This window comes from Notothenia rossii (genome assembly GCF_949606895.1).
Source record: "Notothenia rossii genome assembly, chromosome: 8".
Classification (NCBI taxonomy): domain Eukaryota; kingdom Metazoa; phylum Chordata; class Actinopteri; order Perciformes; family Nototheniidae; genus Notothenia; species Notothenia rossii.
Window position 1 is genome coordinate 73,793,876 of NC_136906.1, and position 23,210 is coordinate 73,817,085.

General features: G+C 40.0%; 2 protein-coding genes across 2 annotated transcripts; both read left to right on the forward strand.

Moving 5' to 3' along the window:
* On the forward strand, positions 1-5,026 carry LOC307016007 (acyl-coenzyme A thioesterase 1-like). Its single transcript, XM_079645052.1, has 4 exons — positions 1-101; positions 1,365-1,903; positions 1,975-2,177; positions 2,885-5,026. Exons 2-4 carry the CDS (start codon positions 1,447-1,449, stop codon positions 3,479-3,481), a joined length of 1,257 nt encoding a protein of 418 aa, XP_079501178.1. The 5' UTR covers positions 1-101; positions 1,365-1,446; the 3' UTR covers positions 3,482-5,026.
* Positions 5,027-5,670: 644 nt separating this feature from the next.
* gpr176 (G protein-coupled receptor 176) lies at positions 5,671-22,642 on the forward strand. Its single transcript, XM_079645050.1, has 3 exons — positions 5,671-7,553; positions 16,310-16,562; positions 20,620-22,642. The coding sequence occupies exons 1-3, from the start codon at positions 7,331-7,333 to the stop codon at positions 21,845-21,847; spliced, it is 1,704 nt and encodes a 567-aa protein (XP_079501176.1). The 5' UTR covers positions 5,671-7,330; the 3' UTR covers positions 21,848-22,642.
* Positions 22,643-23,210: the final 568 nt, after the last annotated feature.

The window sequence follows — 23,210 nt, forward strand, 5'->3', positions numbered from 1 at the left end:
AAAACGGATCTCCCCCTTCTTAGCAAAGTGGTTTCTCCCACTTGCTTCAATGGTGGACGTTGCATGCCTTCTGTTTACATCGATGCTTCGTAGTTGTACAGGTATGCAAATCAGTAATTTTCTGGCTTGTTGGAAATACCTTTTGATAGATACTTACAGTATGCCTAAACCAGTAAGTAGTTTGTACAAAACAAAGGCGGTAAAGTTGAACAAACCATTGCTCAATGCTCAAACCTACATAGTTACTTTCACTGCTAACTAATATTAGCTCATGTGTACGCTAGCCAACCGGCTTTATCCATAACGTAGTTTGTTTTATTTGTTTTAGTTGCTAACTACATGTCGTCGGTTCATTTATCCGTTTAAAGAGACTCTTGGTCCATTATTACAAGACAAACAACACTCTAATATAATTATATTGACCTTTCCCCCAGTTAAACATGAATGAACTCTACTCTATCAACTGAGGACAGGCTACTGCGTGTTATTTATCTAAACACCCAGGTGCTGCACATGTTACTCTTTCACTGTAGATATTGTTGACTTGTCATAACAGGAAAAAGTGTTACTAATAACATTAATGGCTCTGTTCTATTCAAGGATACTTTGGATGCCTTCTCACTCTAACTGGAATCAGTTAGAGTGAGCAGGCATCCAAAGTATCATGACTTGAAATCAAAGCAGGTAAATGTAAGTCAGCCATCATTAATTTCAGTTTTACACCAGTGTGCTTTTCCAACTGTGTCTACTGAAAATGTCTGTGCAAGTGTTGTTGGTGAAGGGGGGCAAGTATCTTATTGCAGATTACTTTTGGCCTTGGCTTCACCACATGATTGTATTTTACCTCCCCCTTAATGTCTGTGCAGGGGCCATAATATATAATGACCTTGAAAAGTTGTTGATCATGACTTGACTACTGTTTAAGTTTAGCGATGGCCCTGACACAATATAGAAAATGCATTCTTAATGTAAAATTACACAGTCACTAAACAAAACAGATGGAAGAGTATTTTGTCTATGGCAATTCTTAACAAAAAATATACATTGTGGGTCCCAAGATAAACGCAATCATCAAAAAAAACGATATATGGAATGGCAAAGAATGTGTGTGTGTGTGTGTGTGTGTGTGTGTGTGTGTGTGTGTGTGTGTGTGTGTGTGTGTGTGTGTGTGTGTGTGTGTGTGTGTGTGTGTGTGTGTGTGTGTGTGTGTGTGTGTGTGTGTGTGTGTGTGTGTGTGTGTGTGTGTGAGAGATATCAAATACATATTTAAAAAAGAAGTTTTGTGAAAATGAGCAAGCCACACAGGGGTGGTTTATTTTTGTGAAAGCGATGACATTTATTACATGTTTTCTTTTCTTTCACAGAAGTGGTGACTACAAAGCTGTACCAATAAAGCCTGATTAAAAGGGATACATAAACCCAGGCCATTACAGAGAGAGTGCTGTAATGGCTTACTCGCAGATCCGACTGAAAATTCTCCCCAGTGTTCGATGTCTCTTTGATAAACTGGTGCAGGTACGAGTAGAGGGACTCACTCCTCACAAACAAGTCCAACTGAGGTCCAGACTAGTTGATGACAGAGGGCAGGTTTTCAAGGCTTCTGCCCTGTACAAAGCAAATGAAACGGGCCAAGTGGATGTCAGCCATGCACCCTCTCTGGGAGGAAGTTACACCGGAGTGGAGCCCATGGGCTTGTTTTGGGCCATGGCACCGGAGACTCCACACAGTAAACTCCTGAAGAAGAATGTGCTCAGCCCAACACTTGTGGAGATCGAGGTGATGAGTGCAGAGACTGGTGAGCTGTTAGCCTCTGAAACCAACGAGAGAGGATACATGACAGAGGGGATGAAGAGAATACCTGTGCGAGAGGGAAGGATACGAGGAGTCCTCTTCATACCACCAGGTTAGTTGTGTTTTAAGCGACTGGAGAGTGTTCTGCTTAACTTTTACTCACACATTTTTGATTTTCTCCAGGTGAGGGTCCATTCCCAGGAATAGTGGATTTGTACACATTTGGTGGACGTCTCACAGAGCCCAGAGCCAGCCTGTTGGCAAATAAAGGGTTTGTCGTTCTTGCGCTGGCCTATATGGGCTATGAGGATTTACCAAAAAACCCTAAAAAGTTGGATTTGGAGTACTTTGACGAGGCTGTGACATATCTGAGGAGACAGCCAGAGGTTAGTGTCTGAGACTCAAACAGTAAAGACAATCACAATTATATTATTAGAATCTCAATGTTATCCCTTCCATTTCTTCTGTCTTTGTTTTGCACCTTTTGGGGAAAAAAATTCTGATGAATAACATTCAAACTGAGAATGTATTAGATATATTGGCCCATATTAGAATGAACTGTGTCAATGTTGCCACCTGCTGGCTACTTTCTGAAGGCACACGTCTAAGCCTGGGACAGAAACTGAGGAATATAAAGCATCATTTAGGATAATTCTCTTTATTTGATGAGTCGGACAGAATCTTTTTATAGTTTCAGCTTACATTTTGGATTGTTTGTCAGGCAAAGCAAGACAATACAATACAACTTTATTTATAAAGCACTTTAAACCTCCAGACCAAAGTGCTGTACAGGCAAATAAATAAAACAAAGTAAAGACAATATCACCTCGGGCTTTAGGAATTGTTAAAATGTTTCAGTTTTTTCTGACATTGTTTAAAAATTAAAACAACTAATTAAAAAAAAAAATGGCGAAATAATATGTAGAACAAGAAGTAATGAAAACAATTGTCAGTTGCAACCGTAGTGTATTTAATTCGGTTTTTGATGTGATTAAGACATTGTTTTTCTTTTATTGCTTTTTATGAATTAGGACATATTAGCAGGGAAACTATATTTTTAAGTTGATTATTAATACAAACAATCTCTATGCAGGTTAAAGGTCCGGGGATCGGCATCATATCGATCTCTCACAGTGGCGGTTTGGCTCTGTGCATGTCCTCTTTCCTCTCTGGGATCTCAGCCACCGTCTGCATTAATGGCTGCAACGCAAATACTGCGATTCCTTTACACTACAAAGACCTCATTATACCACCACTTACCCCTGTCCTGAAGAATATTAAATTCACAGACTCTGGGCTTTTATATGTACGTAATGGCTTACCTGACCCTTCTTTGGAAAAGAACAGGGCGTCACAGTTCCCAATTGAACGTGCCAGCTGCCACTTCCTGTTTGCTGTTTCTGAAGACGACCACAACTGGAACAGTGTTTTCTTTGCCAACCAGGCTGCTGCTACGCTAAGAAGTCATGGCAAAGAGTCTTTTCAGGTTGTTACATACCCTAAAGCTGGACACTTTTTGGAAGTCCCTTACATGCCTCATTGTCCCTCTGGGTTTCATGCAGTCGTAGGGAGCGAGGTGGCGTTTGGTGGGGAGCCAAAAGCCCACTCTGAGGCTCAGCTCGATCTGTGGGAACGAGTCCAGCAGTTCTTCAAGAGCCACTTGGACAACAAGAGTAGGCCTACTTGTTAGCTAGCAATGCTGAATCAAGTGTATCAGAATGCCAGAAGGGCTGTCGTTAGTAACACTTAACACTGCCTTCAGTTTCTAATGAATGACATTTTCAAAGGTGCACTTAATGATACTTAACGAGTACCAGCACGGAAGGTAAGCAATGTAATGCATTGGCCAGCGGCAGCAGCAAAACACATTTTATTATACCTAAAAGAATTACCCACCAAAAGATGTATTATGATTTTCAGTGTATACTATATTTAGAATATTTTCACAACAGCCCTCCGCTACAAGGAAGTAAAGCCTCTATATCCATCTTTGATGATAATAATAATAATAATAATAATAATAATAATAATAATAATCTATAGTTTCTTTAAAGCCATCTGACCTTGACAAGTAATTTTACCTTGTTGGTATTTTAAAGGGTAAGTTTGGATTCACCAAAGTCACACAATCTAATTAACACATTCATCGAAATCAAGGCAGCGATAAACCAGCAACTCCACTGTCCTGCATGTCCTGCAAGGTAAAATAACTGTTGTCGATTGAGTCATGGTCCTAAAAAGCACATAGGCTTCAGTTTTCCATTGAAAAGGACTGGAGTCAAGGAAGGGCAGTGAACATTATCTTAATATGACTTGACACTGCTTTTTTTTTTAGGTGCCTAAAGTAATGTGTTGCTGATGCCCCCATCCAAAGCAGTACATTGTTTTTCTACTGGCTTGTATTCATGTAGTTTCTACAAACCAGGGGAGTGCCAACTGCCATCTACTGTATGTGATACACTGACAATGGAGAAGAACCTCATATAACCCTGCTCCAAAACAGCCAAACCAATCTGAATTTGATTCCTTTATTGACTTTTGTAGGGCCGGAACAAACTCAACACGCTTTGGATCCAACACAAGGTCATGTATTCACATATATTTCTCTTTCACAGCAGATATGTTGACAGGTCTTTGCAGGATATCACAGGTGAAGCTAACACCAAACATGACGATGCCTCAGTTCCATTTAAAGGCAAGGGCAGTGAGTGGATGCATAATACCAGGACTGTGACCTGAGGCATGCTGGGAAAAGTACCTCCAGTATCTTGTTACATAACACTCCACACAATTGCAGTTTTATCATCTTAAATTCCTTGTGTTTCTGATACAAGTTTGTTAATTCAGTGTTTGATTAGAAAAGGGAAAAGTAGTTTAATATTGTGTTCTTTTAGTGGCATCAGTGTGACAATGTGTTCTTATTGTTTTGCATTGACCATTTATATGATTGTGTTACATTTCATCTGCTTACATTAGCTCAGTAGTGAAGTGTAAGTATTTCCATTTTTATTTTTATAATATTGAATTAGCCTAATAGATTGTAATTTATTATAGGTTAATGTTCACAGCAGCATATCAAATAGTCGAAATAATCTGTATCTCTTACCAGCAAAAAACACTAATGAATCCATCATTGTAATACAACAATATCCAATATATAAAACTGGATTGGGTCATTATGCTTGATATGTACATAAACTATGTTTTAAAATAAAGGACATTAACTGGAAACAAAGTAATCATAGAGAACATTTGTTGTTCCAAAAATGATTTAGGATTGCAGTCTTACACCAAGCAAATAAGCAATTGCATCATTTAGTTTCATCATCCTTGTTATAACGCACTCGCTTACACCAATCAGTGGCTTTATGAGACAGTGAAGAACAGCAGAGACATTAGTTAGCCTCCCAGACAAAGACGCCATGAATATGACTCATAATTTGATTAAGTTTGGCCTCTAGTGGCAGCTCAGCCTTCCTACATTTTTCTTGATGTCTTTTACACATAATGTAAGTGTTGTCACATTCAACTTGAGATGAAACGCATCATTATCAAAGATTGTGCAACAAAAGCCTATATTCTTCGTGTAATTTGATCCCACTGTTGCTATTTATCCCATTGTTTATGTGGAAAACCTTGGAATTTCACATGTAGGGTCTGTTTCAAATGGAAGTGGATTTACTTTGATGATGTAAGCTTTTCTCTTAGGGATTTTATTAATAATGTAGCCTGCATTAAATAGTCTCATTCTGTTGGGGACACTGATATCTCTCTCAGTACGTCCACCTTTATGCACACAGTTTTTAACAGAAGCTGGTGCAGACATGCATGACATGTTTCTAAATCACATGATACAGAATGTGACTTCATGAATGTCAGACATGAATCAGCACTGTGCTGATTAATGCTTGATATTCAAGCACAGTTCATATATTTAGCATTACAATTAGCATTATTAGCATATGATTAGTTAAGATCTTTGATCTCCTGTCGTTTCTCCATGATGGTCCATTTAAGCATCTCCTCGGGGTGTCCCTGTTTGGCTAGAAATAGACTTACACTGTGATGAATAATAACATGAAGTAAATTAGAAATTCTGTTCTGTTTTACGGAGGTATGTCCTCTCCTATTTAGGTATTTCCTGCAAACCAAAGGGGAATGTCACACGTTCCTGTGAGAGAACAGCCTGAGCACAACAGCAGGGTTTGTGTTCAGGGTAAAGTCATGTCTGGTTACATTAGTATATAAGCACCTTCTGTGGCTGGAAAAAACAACAAATTATATAAAGCTTAATTATTGTAAAATGTCACCTCATTTATATGGGTCTCAGGATAACTTTCACAACTTTCTTTGATTATATTATTTCTGCTGCATTATTGTGTATGTTGCATTTTACTGCTGTAGATGTTTACAACTGTTAACTTATATAAGCTGTTGGGTAGTTTAGCCTATAGCAATGCGTCATATTCAATTATAATTCCATGTTTGTAGCATTGCTGTTCTTTTAGAAACAAGTATCTCTAAAAAAAAGGGGGACTTTTTGTGAGTTTCTTAAAAAAAAAAAGGCCTGTTTTTAGCTCTGCAAAAATGTAAATAATGTGTCCAGTTTAAGAAGTAGACTTTACTTACTTAACACTTAAAGGAACATTTCATCTTTCAGTTTATCAGACAAAAAGATCATCACATTTGGAGATGCATGGTTTTAACTGGACAGGAAGGAAATGTATATAATATAATGTAACTATGCTGTCAGAGAAGTGAAACAATATATAACAATATGTATCTACAATGGAATAGCTTGAATGGAAATACTTCTTTTTAATTGGTGCTAAAGTTCAGTTAGTGACCTTAGTTACTTTCCATTACTGACCATCAGTGTGTAATTCGGCCACACTTGTCATTCATAAGACTCAGTGGAGTTCCTCGGTGCCATAAAAGAAGAGGAGGGGCTCTTCCTCTCAGTGTGGCACCTCACGCTGTGAGATATTCCGTTACACTGCTCCAAACCTCTCAGGCTACCAATGACCAGCCTCTGACAGTGCGACCGCAGCCGGAGAATCAGCTTCACAGACGGACACGATATTTTAGCTGCACGGCCAGAGGGGATGGTGGCGTGTTCTCGGTGCTGCCAGCTGCTTCGTCGGAAAAGACACTTGCAACCCGGTGTGTTTTTGAGGTGCACTCGGTGTCAGAGTAGCATCACTGCGCACGGATTTCAGTGACTGCTTTCTGCCATGCATCCGCATTGGAGGATTATGGGGCATGCTGTCTATGAATGATATTTCCCTGCGCTTTGATGCTTGATCATTGCATCATGTTTTTTCCTGATGTTTCAGATACATTTCCTGACAGAAGAACCTGTTATTTCAGGCAGCTGAACGCATTGCCTACCTGTGTGTCCGCCTCACTGACATCTCTGCTTGCAAGCTTGTAGATTGTTTTTGGTTGCAAGGCATCGCTATCATCCACACTGAGATGCCTCTCCAATGCTGGCTGCTCACATCCCGCCAGACGTCTTAAACATCGCGGGGTGAGCGACATGGACAGTGGGATCCGGGCTGTGACGGTGGGAGACGGGGCAGCCAATTTCTCCGCGGCAGCCCACCTCTGGCTGGAGCCGCTGAACGCCTCCAGTCCCCCGCCGCTCCGGTGGGACCGCGGCGGGGCTGCGGAGGGCACCGGGCAGCGCCTCCTCCGGGAGCAAGCCTACCGGGACTTCACCACCGCCATCCAGGTGTTCATCCTCATAGGGTCGCTGCTCGGTAAGTCGCTTCTAGTTCGAACACATGTGCAATATTGACAGAAAAGGCCCCCATTACACCTGCAGACATTTAAACCTTATATGTTGTGGTATCACTCCATTGAAACATTTGGATACTGCATGTTTTCCATGAGCTTCAACTATTTGGTTATTAAATGTTGGTACATTTTTCCACACAATGTATGCAAGATTAATTAGAATATCTGAGGACATCTGCAAAAACAAGTAATCCTAACATATCATAAATGCCTTAATGAAATGAATATAATTGGTGTATTCTGTACCAATATTTAACATATGGTCACGGTAATGGGATATTTAGCTATTCCAACTCCTATTGTACATACTTGACCATACCATGACCATCAACAGGCAATCTATTTTATAGAATGATAAGGTAATACATACAAAAAAGAGGTCTGTTTTTTAATCAAATGTGATATAATTTCCCATTTAAACTGGTCAGACAATTAACCTCTTTCAGCCAAACCATAGTTTATTTATAGAATCTTGGTGTTTATATAATTATTCCTTATAAAATTAGAGGGTTTGTAACCCAACAGCCACAAAAAAAAACCCCGCAAGATGCCCTCTCTCCAAACTCCTAACATATCAGTGTCAGACATCCCTACAATATTCAGCCCTGACTGCACATAATGGTGAAGGATGCAGTTTTTTTTTTTGGGAAGATGCAGAGCATGGTGCACTCAGACTGACTCCTTGTGCACATCTTCCACATTTTCATCATAATAAAGACCACTCCCTTCTGTTGAAACGGAGGTCAAGACATGTAACAGTTATTTGGTCATTGAACATTGAACTGACAGCAGCATTGTTTCTGCACTACAGCTGTCCACATGGATGCACAAAGAAGTAAAATACGGTTTGCACCCCATTTAATCTTGTTTGAAGATATCTGATTGTCGGTGTGTTTTTCCTTCTTATGTTAGTTTGATGGTAATTTTTACATTGAGTGTCAAACAGCGTCTGCAACAAACAAAGGTCTGCAACTCAAAGAGACAGTAGTCTATGGTGGTAAACATGACATGTGTTGGTGACCTATTTTACCATGAAATTGGCAGAAATTGGTTGCAATAACTCATCGTACACAATTTAAGCCTCTTTCAAGCTGAATCTCTGCTGGCTCTGAGACAAATATTCCTGCTTGTGCCAGGAGAAGCTCAGGCTGCTGCTGATGATGATGGAAGTGAGGATTGAGCCTTGAGAATTGACGGAGCGCAGCAGCATATCAGTGTCACCACGTTTGACATCCATTTCATCTTAATACCAGCCAAAAAATATAATCCTCCCGCCAAAAATAAGCACAGCATATGAACGTGTTATTTGTCACATCCTGTCTCCTCGCTGCATTAAACACACACGGCTACATTGCTTGTGCTGTTTGGGAAAAGTGTGGACTCAATCACAGGCCGCTCAAACAGTCCACCATGAGGAAATAGGACGAAATCAAAACTGTCAAAAATGGCAAAATGACTATTGCTCTGACTCATTACCACCTCCTGCTGTGCGGTGCAATGTGGCAGGGTCAGGGAAGCATGACATCAATGGCTGCAGAAATCTGCCTTTTAGCAACACAGCTTAAAATCCTCCTTTTTATCTGTTTGTTGGCTTGGATACGTATAAAACATATATTTTCCTTTTCAAACAACCTTCTTTATATGAGCCTAAAATGTAAATAAGTAAAAAATACAGCACATATGAGAATCTGAACCTTAAGCCAGAGGTTTGGAGGCATGGATGCACCAATGGAGCACAACAAGTGACATAGGATTTAAATAGAGTATGTTAAAAGAAACCGACACGACCCTCAAACATTATAGTGAAAGGAGATTGACAGTGAAACAGTGAATCCAGGGCATACTTTTAAAAAGGATTGTGCGGCCGATAAACCTGCTCAAATTAGGCAAAAAGAAAACATGTAAATGTCAAAGCACCTGCAAAGGTTGACATGGAATCTGCACCCCAAACACTATCTCTTTCCTACCGTTTGCACATATTTAAAAAAGGAAACATGCAGAAATATAGCGCAAAAGTGGCCCCTTTCTTTGCAAATGAGCCTCATTGCTATAACACTCACACTCAGTGCTAATAGCAACACAGTTATAGTAATTATGATTCAAGGTTTTAGTGGCATTAAAGTTTTAATATAAAAGCCATTATCATTACATAACAAAATGAATACATTTTGCGAGCAGTCCCTATTCAAACGCCCATTGTAAGGTTGATTGGAGAACTGTTTCATTCCACCTACAAATGAATATAATGTACAAAAAAAAGAGGACAAATATTTTATTAGCAGCCAATATTCAGCCTGGCTATGAAACCATAAATAACCCAGAGAGTAGAACAATGAATAATACAACTGATGATGATCCAGAGAGCGGTGAAAACTGCACAGAATATCACCAGGACGGAGCTGCCATCCATGGAGGACCTATACTCCCAGCGGCTCAGGAAGAAAGCCCTCAGGATTATAAAAGACCCGATCACCCCAGCCACAAACTGTTCAGTCTGCTGCCGTCTGGCAGGCGGTACCGCAGCATCCGGACTAAAACAAGCAGACTCAGGGACAGTTTCATCCCACAGGCCATAAGACTGTTAAACACCTGAACTGTTGAAACAACATCCTTAACATTAATCTGCTACTTTGTAATTATTTATCTTATCTAATACATCATTCCAATAGCTTGCATATAGACTCTTATTTCACTATTTCCTTTTTTTAAACTATTTTTCTCTTTGTATTTACTTTTTAATATTTACTTGCACTATATTTTTCAGTTTTATTGTGTTGTACTGTTGGAGAAGCCTGTGACCTAAGATTTTCATCGACATAATTACTCTGTAGCTTTGTTCGTATGACAAATAAAGAACCTGGAAAGAACTGTCTTTGAGGCTGAAAAAAGTGTGTTCGTGACTCTCCAGCCACTTTTACAACACAATAAGCTTTTCATTGTATGACAAAAGCTTCAGTAAATCATCAGATGGCACTTACTGTCAGCGATGATGTTGGTTCCATCATGTAGGCACTTTTATTGTCCCGTTGTGGGTGTGATTTAATATCTTTCCATTTTCTAGAGAAAATCTGTCTGAGTGACTGAAAAATAGAAGAAAATATTTGTGCACATCATGATACATGAACACACATCAGTTTATCAGGTTCATACATCGTTGGTACACCACGCTAGGGCATTAAAACAATTTGTTAGATGTTTAAAAAGAGGTGCTTTTTAGTTTAAACAAAAAGAGAACACATTGTCACTTGTTAAAGTTAAAAACTGCATATCTGGCACCCCTTAAACTCAGAGATGGGAGTTATATTGATCTTCTCATCTAACACTATGAAAGAAAGCAAACGTGCAATTCCCAAAAATGCATTTCGAGGTTATATCATTCCTATTTATCAGCAGAAAATTGTAGTTTATTCCATTAAAGCAAAGATCAGATTTTTGACTAAAGCGGATTAATGTGCCACTGTGTGCACGGCACCCTTACGGATCGTAATCACGTCTGTGAGGAATTACAGAATGTGGATATCTGGCTCTTTATTCCTCTGCTCATTACCATTCATACAGAAGTTGCTCATTGAAACAAAAGCAATTATAACATCCCAGGGTTGCAACAAAAGAAATGTGTGTTAATTATTTTTCACAATTTGAGTTTCAACAGCTAATGATAATATGTGTAGACACCTGGATGAGTCTTGTTCCACACATAACAGCAGCTTATTAACACCTTTCTAGAGAAGAAAAAATTAAGCTTCATGTGTGTGAAGCAGAAAATATGTTTTAGAAGTATTTTGAGTTATTCTTGTAGTTTGACTCATTTATTAAGTGGAACAAATCCATCATGTGTAGTGAGTGCTCTCTCTTTACATTGGCTGCTGTTAGTATAGTTGCCAAGGAGCTCCTCGAGTGTCAGGTGAGTATTTCAGGCGCTAAAGGACAATGACAATGAAGGCTCTGATTATAAAGGAGTACAGGTCTAAATACTGTCTCCATGATGCTCTAACAAGGACATATTTGATTGTGTGAAGCACTTTGTAACACTGAATTTAAAAACTGTGTTCATGTACGTTTGTTCAGGTTTGAAATAGTTTAAAAGTAACAGCTGTTTTTTCTAAAATGAAGTGCTGTGTTGGCCCTGTGATCCCACCTTCAGTAAATCACTTGCTTTGCAACCACTGTCAGGGTGTAATATCACACCATTGTATTTCTACTAACATTTGATTCTCACTCTGCTTCTCCCAAGAGCCTTTTGTATTTTTTAACCATGATATGTAAAGTGTTGAAAATGATCACTTACTTTTATTATCCAGTGAAATATCTTAGCAGCTGTTGAATGCGAGGCATGAAATGTAGTACACATTTCAGCAACGGTTCTAAATGGGTTTGAATCCTACTTAAAGGGGACCTATCATGCAAAATGCACTTTTTGATGTCTTTTATACATAAATATGTGTCCTCGGTGTGTCGGGGAACTCACGCAGCGTCTGAAAATAAAACCCTTTATCTTTTCCTCCGTACCCAAATCTTTTAAAAACGGGGGTACAATGGAGCTAATCCAGATTTGCTGCCGATATGACGTCAAAAACGGCGGCGGACCTATAGAAAGTTGCTATCAGAAACAATGCCTGACGTGTTTTGGACATCTTTGTTTACATGAGCAAGCCTCGAGAACATTCAGAGCTAACCTGTACTGTGTAGAGCACATGTGTTTTTAAAAAGCAGGAAATAAAAAAAAAAGGAACTCACCTTGTGATAAACCTGCAAGAGAAAAGCATTTGAGCTCCATACTGTTTCAGAAATAAACCTTGATGTGGTTTAGAACAGGATGGCGTTTTATCACAGCAGAATTTAACTTTATCTCCGGTAGAATTCTGATCAGGCATTAGTTCCGCCTCCTCTTTTTTTTTTTTTAAGCTAAGGACCCAAAATCTGCGTTTCTCTAACAGGGCTGCAAAAGAGGGGTATGAGCAGTATGAGGCATGGCTACAATGGGTGATCTGTCTGGTATTTTATGCATACAACTTCACAGACATGTTTTGTATAGGTATGGCCCTACAATATATGTTTCCAATATAGCATAATAGGTCCACTTTAAACAAATATGACATGTGGGGTTCCTCAAGGCTCCATATTGGGGCCTCTTCTCTTTAACATCGACATGCTACCACTGGCTCAGATATTGAAAAACAACAAAATAAGTTACCATAGCTATGCGGATGACACACACATTTACGGAACCATTTCACCAGGAGACTATGCTCCAATTCAAACACTGAGAAAGTCCATTGAACAAATCAATGACTGGATGTGTCAGAACTTTCTCCAATTAATCAAAGATAAAACTGAGGTAATGGTTTTTGGAGCCAAGGCAGAACGTATAAAAGTTAGCGCTGAGCTTCAGTCTGCAATGTTCAAACGAACAGATAAAGCCAGAAATCTAGGTGTACTCATGGACTCTGACCTGAGTTTCAACAGTCACAATTAAAACAATTACTAAATCAGCCTACTATCACCTAAAGAACATATCTAGGATTAAAAGACTAATGTCACAGCAGGATTTGGAAAAACTTGTCCATGCTTTAATCTTCAGTAGACTCGACTACTGTAATGATGTCTTCACAGGTCTCACAAAAAAATCTATTAGAAAGCTGCAGCTAATTCAGAACGCTGCTGCTCGATTCCTCACTAACATTAAGAAAGTGGATCACATCACTCCTGTTCTGAAGTCTTTACACTGGCTTCCTGTGTGTCAAATAATTGATTTTAAATTACTGCTGCTGGTTTATAAAGCTTTGAATGGTTTAGGCCCAAAATAAATGTCTGACCTCCTGCTAAATTATGAACCATCCATATCTCTCCGGTCTTCTGGGACTGGTCAGCTTTCTGTCCCCAGAGTCAGAACTAAACATGGAGAAGCAGCGTTCAGTTATTATGCTCCAAATATCTGGAACAAACTCCAAGAAATCTGCCGGTCCGCTGCAACTCTGACTACTTTTAAATCCAGGCTAAATACTTGTATTTTTGCCGCTGCTTTTTATTGAACTATTCATATCTTAAACTGCACTGTAACTTTTATTGTTTATTTTATTATCTTTGCTTTTTAATGACTGTTTTTAAATGCCATTTTCTCAATGTCTCATTTTTGTAAAGCACTTTGAATTGCCTTGTGTTGAAAGGTGCTATATAAATAAACTTGCCTTGCCTTACACCCATTTATGTTCTTCTGCATGATCAATTGTAGCTTTTGTGATTCCCTCACATTACATCTACGGCCATGTCTGTGTAAAATGTTTATTTTGTTCAATGACGAAATACTAATGAGATTACAATCAACTGCAGTCTTTGTTTCGTTCTAATTATACTTCAAAATGTTTTTGCCATAGACACGATTTTCCATAACTTGGACCTTAAGTTCATTAAAATTGCAGAACGCAAGAAGTTTACAAACATTGAACTTAATCTGGGTCCTGCAGAATCATTTTACATTGAGTTTCCAGTCTGGCAATAGATCAGAAATGATAGTTTTTTACAAACAGGAACTAAACTGACGATGGAAGTGATGACTCTTGGTGCTTCGAATCCAAGAAGGAATTGCTGTGGTGTTTAATTAAAAACCATAAAACCAGGTGGATAAAGAATTTGTTTGACACAAAGGACCCCTGTTTCCTATCAGCAGTCAACATCCTTTTTTATAACCATGACAATATCATTTCTTAGTCAAGTATTTGTAACATTGTCTTCTCACCTGTTTTGAAAAAGCCCAGACAAGCAATGTTGACAACAGCGGTGCTTGTCAGAAAACGCTAATGGGATGTCTCGTAAGGCAATAACAAAATACCTTCTTTTTTTGAAACGATGAGTATCTGAGCTCGTGTCATTATCCCATGTGATTCCGCTTTTAGAGCATTAATTACAGCTTCATTAGGGTTCCCCTGAAATACTACTCCTGTGTGCTGCTATGAAACCCTTTTCAGTTGGAAACCAGCAGCAAAGCACACAATGTTCCCTTAAAAACAGCTATATCTATATCATCTCCGGCTACAATTCAACTTCCCCATCCACTCGTAATTATTTTGATATATAACCTTGATTTGATAGCTTTAATATCTTTGTAAGCTGTAAACAGATTTGTTTTCCTGGCAATTGATGTTGAGTGCTTGTTTTTCAGACTGTGTACTGAACATTTACAGACAGGGGAACAAATAACCTGCAGGAAGAAATGACATGTTTTTTTCCTCAGCAGGGAACATCTTGCTCCGTCTCTCACAATGAGAGCACAGCTCACACTCGGCGGGTAATTACATTTGGAGAGGCTGATGCCACACGTGTCCCCGTATGCCCCGAATTATTTTCAAAACCTAATTAACAACCATTGCTGTCCTGTTGCTCCAAATGTTAGAGGGATCTTAACGTAGAAATGTCAGTTTCCCCGCTTGTACCTTATCAAGTGCTGTCACTCTCAGTTTAGATTTAATAGATTTTTTCACCCTGCAAAAAGCTCTAAATTTGTTTTAGAAACATTATTTGATCGTTGTTCTTCTTTCACAGAATAATCCTTATTGGTCCTTTTTGAAAACACCTTCAGATGGGATTTTGTGAAGCTGAGTGAAAGGCTTCTACAGAATTACCTGAAAGGTCTGTGTGCCATCACACCTTTGCCAGTTGCCAGTTTTCCTCCAAATTAATACAGATATATCATTTGTAAAAGAGCAAATCTGTTCAAACGGACTGCAATTTGTATATTCATGTCTCCGTATATCCAAAATATAGTGCAACAAGCAGAAAGAAATCTGTGTTTGCATTTACAAATGAAAAATGTGACTTTTCCTGAACGTTTGTAATGTATATTGATAAAACCAACTGACTGTATTGTGGCACACCATTTGATTTAGTCATCAGTTCAAGGTATCAGTTTTGGCCTTAAAAAGGAATCAGTTCATAGGAAAATTCAATGATGGTGTAAAATGAGGAGCCTGCAACTAATCAGATATCTATGTTATATGAATAAAGCTTTATTCTCAGTGCATGCAATACTCCTTTATTTTTCTATACAGTCTCTGTGCTAATCCTTCTATGTGGCTCACACACTTAAATTATACTGTCCCCCTTCTTTCATACCGATGGGCAATTTAGAATATCCAGGCAACCCACATTTTGTCTTTCTTGACAGTGAGAGGGAAATGACATTATATGAGAAACTTACAAGAGGAAACATAATGATCCAGGGAATTAGCCTTTATAAATGCCCAGTAATGTTCAAACGGTTTCTTGCTTTGGTTACATCCAGATGGACAGGTTACATCAGGGCACATGGCAAGTGGCAAAAATAATAGCACAAAGATATATTTATGTCCTGTGAAAGACATGTTAAAAGAAAAGAATCAAAATACATCACACTTTATAGTAATACATATAGTATTTGACTTTAAATGATACATGTTAACAGCTATCACTCACTTAATGTTGGCACGCTCAAAATAAACTAAGGGCGACCAGAAGTCTTTTCTGCTCTGCCAAGAAAATTCCTTTATTCACGTGCCATCCCTCCTTGTTCCTAAGAATCTGTCCAATTGTTCAAAGGCCTTTTTTTGGTAAGCGTTTTAGTAGTAAAAAGGGAGTTTTAAAAAGAAACAAAACTAGCCAAGCAATATGTGCAGAAAATAAACTTTTCTACACAGGTTTGGAAATGAAGTGTTAGTTTCTAAATCCCTACACTTCGTCCCCACAGGAAATGCCACTGTGTTGTGGTGCACCTGCTGCACGAACGTCTTCAAATCTGTGACCAACCGATTCATCAAGAACCTGGCGTGCTCTGGGATCTGCGCCGGGCTGGCTTGCGTTCCCTTCGACGTGGCGCTGGGAGCGAGTCCTCGCTGCTGCTGGTGGCTCCACACGCTGCTTCTCTGCAAGGCCATCAAGTTCCTCCACAAGCTCTTCTGCTCCGTCACGGTGCTCAGCTTCAGCGCCATCGCCCTCGACAGGTCAGCCCAGGAAAACACACTTGTTTCCACACGTGTAGTAGGCTATATATAAGTTGTGGCGGCTCAATTTCCAGTTCAGTTTGAGTCGCCGAGAGGCTTGGCTATATTCTGCGACACGTTTTCAAAGAGAAAGTCTGTACTGAAGTCAGGTAGTTTGACGATATTTAATAAACAAAATCCAAACATAATAACTATAGGGACAAAAACGGTCAACAGATAAAATGACAGCATAAACTCACCCTCTGTCATCCGCACTCGACATTAAACAGGTGATCTATACCAGTGGTTCCCAACCTGGGGGGCGCCAAAAATCGCAGGGGGTGGGGGCGCCAGGCCTCAGATGATTTGAGGCCAAATATCATATTTAGATTTTTTTTTTTTACTTATAATTGTAAAGCAATACATGATTGTCACTAAAAGCCTTGTCTCTACATTACAATAAAATATAAAAAATAATTGATTAATTAATTTGAATAAAAATTCAAGTTAGTAGCTATTAAAGGCATAAAAAGACAGAAATGTATAATTCTTTCTTTAATAGAAATGTTTCTTCTGCCCGTAAAGTGTCCAAACCAGGCTTGTCTGTATAAGCGCATTTTTAAAACATAGTCATTGTCCATGCCGGTTTCAGTTGGATTATTTGTCACAGTTGCTCCAATCAGATCGGTCTCCTCCATTTTGTAGATTATTTACGACTTTTGAATCCACATAAACATATCGGTGGGCTCTTGGGAAAAAAGGTTGGGAACCCCTGATCTATACAATACACACAAACCACACCCATGTGGCAATTACCGGAAGTGCTCAACAAATAAATAAAAGTGACGTAAACAAATAATAATAATAATAATAATACAAATAATGAACTCAATGGACTCGCTAAGTATCATTTGGCACCTACATAAGTTATAGATAGAAAACTGTGGCTAGTAACTGAAATGAAATCCCACCTCTTACTAATAACGCCGTGTCCCTGAGTAGGATAAAAGAGATGTTTTATGCTTCAGCCCTGCATCCAGAACATCTGAGAGATGTGTTTGAAAAAAGCAGGCGCGTACCTCCCACTAACTTTTTCTGGAAGTGCCACTCGATAGAAATGGATGATTCAAATACTCGGATGAGTTTATCAGCACATCGCTCTGCATTGTAATTCTCTTCCTGGTAGTAAAAATCGACGCTACACTAGTAGACACACATCCAACTGTTTTGTTGTACGAGAGGGAAAATGTATTTATTATTTTCAGATCCATACAATCATTGATAATACAGATCAATATTCTCTTTCAGCCTTCTGTATTTTACAATCATAGCACACAACACTGCATCACAGATTGTGTGGTCAATACGGAGGGCGGCATGTAAAGATTCACTGAACAAGTTATAACATAAATTGTGAACAAGAACTAAATGAGACAAGAAGGTCGATGGGTCGTACCTCAATGATTCTTGAAACCATTTACCAGGTGAGCATAGAAAAAAAATCTACTTTAGACAAAATATTTTTCCGTCTATAACCCTTTTCTCTAAACAAGAAGGCTTTAGTTTCGCCAATGGATGGAGCATGTGAACGTCACGCTGAGCATACATGTCCCCGGCCTCCCTGCAGTGATAAAACCCACGGCCAAAAGAGGCAATTTTCACTAAATAAACCGACATTTAAACCCTCTTAGTGCAAGCTACTTTTATTGGAGAAAAACTAGCAACACTGATGGACTCCTGTCTGATTTCTCTCTGTCACCATTCCTTTCTTGTGGAGCAGTTAATTAATATATATATATAGTTGTATGAAAATTGAGTTTTTTTTCCGTTCAATCCAAACAATAAAACATAATCTCCTTAGAAAGGGTAACAACCATATTAAATCTCTGCTTACTCATAACCCCATCATGTATTAAAGCCATGTGCAAAACATTAATATTGGATGACTGCAGTGGCCTCATTAATTATAATTCAAAAACAATGCATGAGTTCATTATGAAATTAAAAGCAGAATAACATACAAAGTGTGGTTTGATGCTTTATGGTGATTGCAGTCACATCGTGTGTTGTTGCAGCCGCGCCTCAGCCTTGGTTTCACTGCTATAAAGATTACAGTGCCTCCATAGCAACAAAATACAATCAGAACGCTATCAAACGAACGGATGAATAATTTATTCTCAAGGAGGGCAAACGAGGCTGTGTGTACAGACGGGCTGGGACTGCACCAGCTATCGACTCACACACACACACACACACACACACACACACACACACACACACACACACACACACACACACACACACACACACACACACACACACACACACACACACACACACACACACACACACACATACACTTTCATACTCTAGTACGTGGTGATGATGAAGAGATAATCCAGGGAAATGGGCAAGTCCTTCAAGCAATTAATGTTTTTTTCTTAATTTGTTTTGGGGAATAAAACAGGATGACAGTTTGTTACATTAACACATTTAATTTGTTATTGGTGTGTTATTGGTGTTACATGATATCAAATTATTGTGTATAAGTTAGTTACATCCCCCGGATAACTGGAGAGAAAATCCTTTAATCTCATTCCAGTAAAATTATGTTAAATATGCATACTTTTCCTTTTTACCCCTATTTTATAAGCAGTTTACACACTGTCATGCTGCAGTCTTTTCTTGGTTATTGGATTATTAAGGAGTCCAATTTATTCAACTAAGACTATATTGATGAAGTTACCTTGGTTATTCTTTTTTTGATGATAAGTTGTTAGAAGCACATTTACATTATAGGTTTTTATAATGATTAACCTGTTGAACCCCATCGACCCGCCCCCTGCAGGAAACAGCTTCTGAGGGCTTCTTAATATTCAATAAACTATGAATGTTTTATATCCATGTAACGGGAAGAAACTCAGAAACTTTTTTTTTTTTAAAAACCCCACAAAGCTAACGCTCAACCTCTGAATTAGCCACGAGCGAAAAAATGCTAACGGCGTGTGCACAGAAACTCACTCATAACACCCTTATTACTTATCGTAACTGAAAATCCAACCCATCGATTAGATTGTGAGAAGACACAGAATCGATAAGTACCTACATCATCACTCTATGATAAGAACTCGCAACATAATAAACAAAAACAGACATCATAACTCTTGGTGCTAGGTAGCAACAACGGCAATATCTCTTACCTTCATTGTTGTCTGGTCAAAAGTGGTCTTCAATGGCATTCAAACGATAAAATTGCTGCTGAAGGTTAATCCATAGGTTAATCCAATGTTCAGATGTCAGAGCATGAGATAGGTTTGCTCCGGGAAAGACTGCATGCGCGAAGCCCCAACTTTTTTTTGTTAACGTGTGGTGTGTATGTGGAAATTCCCCTTCGATTCTATTGGCTCTAACGGTCAAAAAGAGATGTCAATCACCAAAATCGACCAATGGGTTCCAGAGAAACGTAAAAAACGCCCATTTCCACCCAAATCACCTCAGAGGTGGAGTTTCTTTTGCTAAACCTCTCTAAAAAGGTAAAATGTCACTTGTTTTGCATCAATCTTGATACAGGGTACTTATTATATGTTGTACTTTGTATTCCTAAAGCTTTTAGTCTACCATACCATCATCCAAGGGTAGTTTTCACTATAAGAAAAAAATAATATTTGGACGAACCCTTTAATTTATGTTCAATCGGAATTTTCTTTAAAATAAAAAACATCTATATTGATTCTGACTTTTCTACATCCAACTCACAGGTTTACCATTACCTAGAGAAAAAAGATTATTAATTTTCCCCTTTTAGAAGTGTAGTTATGGTCATTTGTTCTGGAAATGTCATTTTTCGAGCCTGAGACCTGAAAAACAGGCTTGGGGTTTAACAGGTTAAAGGGTTTGGTTCATTTGGGTTTTCTCTACATATATCTTTTCATTTCCTGAGAATTTCCTGTGAAGGTATTTTGAAGAAACATTTATTAAACATTTCCTTTCTTTAAAACCTGTGCTTTTCCTACTGTGAAACTGACACGTTCACTGAGAAAGGCCTTAATGCTGAAATTATTTGTCTTTCTGGGTCTAGATATTACTCTGTGCTGTACCCGTTGGAGAGGAAAATCTCCGATGCGAGATCCCGAGATCTGGTCATCTACATCTGGGTCCACGCCACGGTGGTCAGCCTCCCCGCGTTCGCCGTGACCAATGTGACGGATGTGTACGTCACCTCGTCCTGCTCCGACGACCACGCCCGCTCGCTGGGCCACATGGTGTACGTGTTGGTCTACAACGTCACCACGTTGATCATGCCTCTCGCGCTGGTCTTCTTCTTCATGCTGCTGATCCGCAGAGCACTCAGCAGCAGCCAGAAGAAGAAGGTGATCATCGCGGCGCTGCGGACTCCCCAGAGCAGCATCTCCATCCCGTACGTGTCCCAGAGAGAAGCCGAGCTGCACGCCACGCTGCTGGCAGTGGTATTGGCCTTCTCCGCCTGCAGCGCCCCCTACGGAGCTCTGGTGGTGTATCGCACCATCTTGGCGGACACTAAAGAGCTCCCCGCCTCCTTGTACCTGACGGCGCTCTGGCTCCCCAAGGTGTCCCTGCTCACAAACCCTCTTCTGTTTCTGACTGTGAACCGCTCGGCGCGCCACAGCTGGCTGGACCTGCTGGCCCGGATCCACAGACGCTACAGCCGCCGTAACGTGGTCAGCACCGGGGCACTGGACTCTTTGGGAGCGGAGGGGGTGATCGGGGAGCCGGTGGGGCTGGAGACCGCCGGCCGCTCCGGGAGCCAGCTCCTGGAGATGTTTAACATCGGCCAGCAGCAGATCTACAGGCCCTCTGAGGAGGAGGAGGACGTGGAGAACGAGGTCCCTCCTCAACTATCAGGGGGCTGCTCTGGGCCTAAAGACGACCTCAAGGGCAGGTCGAGACTGGGGAGCTTTAGAGGGGAGGTGATCACCACAAAGGACCCTCTGCAGGGGTCAGGGGGGGGTCTGATCATCACTAAGGACGGCCCTCCTTTAGTCACAGCGCCGCGGACTTCTCCGGTCCACACGTGTGCTTACGCCTCTTCATCTCAGGTGGCCCCAGCGACCGCTACCGAGGCGGAGGACTCCCCACAGTTTGGGTTCGGACCCTTCGAGCTGCCCCCCCAGTGGTTACCAGAGACGAGGAACAGCAAGAAGAGGCTGCTGCCGCCGCTGGGGAACACCCCCGAGGAGCTGATCCAGACCAAGCTGCCCCGGCCGCGGCCCGAGAGGCGGATCAGCCGGAACAACAAGGTGAGCACCATCGCCACCGTGGACCTGTGAACTGCCTCTGATCCGCAGCTCTGGACCCCACTCATTACAGGGGGTGGGGGGGGGGGCTTCGGCAGGATATTGATGTGTAAAGCTGCTCGGTGAGACGCCGCTTGGTTTCTCTTTGTCAATTCAAAAATATTTTCGATTTTCTCCGACACTTTGTAGAAGGTTTTTCAGCTCGACTACTGCAGTTTTCTTATTGGACAAGAATCAGTTTGATATCAAATATTTACCACGCTGGGTGAAATGTGTCCAACTTCCCTTGCGACTCGGACAGATCCAATTACTTGATTAAGGACTTCTATAACAACTGCATGATTATTGGGACAACAGATCTCTGTTTTTGAATCTGTTTTGATTAGAGCTGGCATCGGTAGTTGAACAGGACACACTGTACAAATCCAATTATCCCGAGAGATGCACTGATACAGAATAATATATTTCCATAGCACATTATGAAGTGAGGATATTGAAACTACTATCAACACATTTTGTAAAATGGTTATGCTGTGATTGCACTCTGTAAATTAACACATCTCAGTGTCAGTCCTTTCTCTTAACCCTTTGTGGGAATGTTTTTTGTAACAATGTTTACTTCATTTTTTGGGATTAACTCGTCCCTCGCTGGCCTTTTTTTTTTTCACGTTGCTTTTGAGAAATATTTACATATCCTCTAATGTGTTAGATGTTGTTGTCATTTGTACTTCAAATGTAAGTGGATTTGATAAAGATAAAAAATGCAGATGTAATGTATGCAAATACCTGTTATAAAAATGTGAAATGTTCAGGGTTTATCTGTGTTTTTAAACTTTTTTTCTGGAACATTACATAAACAGAAAAAATGGAAGAATGTTACCAGTATGTTTTAATACAAAAATACACAGAAAAGAAAATCCAGCTCCAAGTATCCACGAAAAATCAATTTTATGGATTTCTCCCTGGTTTTCCTGAAAATCAATTCCTCAATCGAACGACTGTGAAAAAAATTAAGCGGAAAAAAAAGCCGTAGTACAAGCGCGGCTTTTTACATCATCAGAAGCTGTGAAATGGTTTTCAATTTCTCAGACTCTCACCCTGTTGGCTGTGTCTTCCGTGTGAGGCATAATTCAATAGTAGCAGCCTCAACCTGAAGCTTTGGCCGAGGCAAACAGAGCCGGGCTGCACTTCAAATATTTGTCAAGCTGTAACTCCCTTCTGGGCTACCCACAATCCCCTGCTGTGTCCACAAAAACCTGGATCCATATGCTGCATCCTACCTGTGCTGTTATCAGGTGGAATTGTGCACTCACACTTGAATGGAAACAGTATACATTGCTACTACTTAAAAGCAGGATGTATAGTGATTATTCTTCCACGTGTGCTGCTCTGTTGT

Coding starts and splice junctions, on each gene's coding strand:
- LOC307016007 (XM_079645052.1), top strand. CDS start 1,447: ATGGCTTACTCGCAGATCCGACTGAAAATTCTCCCCAGTGTTCGATGT. Junction 1,904..1,974: donor AGTCCTCTTCATACCACCAG/GTTAGTTGTGTT, acceptor GATTTTCTCCAG/GTGAGGGTCCATTCCCAGGA. Junction 2,178..2,884: donor ATCTGAGGAGACAGCCAGAG/GTTAGTGTCTGA, acceptor ATCTCTATGCAG/GTTAAAGGTCCGGGGATCGG.
- gpr176 (XM_079645050.1), top strand. CDS start 7,331: ATGGACAGTGGGATCCGGGCTGTGACGGTGGGAGACGGGGCAGCCAAT. Junction 7,554..16,309: donor CCTCATAGGGTCGCTGCTCG/GTAAGTCGCTTC, acceptor TCGTCCCCACAG/GAAATGCCACTGTGTTGTGG. Junction 16,563..20,619: donor AGCGCCATCGCCCTCGACAG/GTCAGCCCAGGA, acceptor TTCTGGGTCTAG/ATATTACTCTGTGCTGTACC.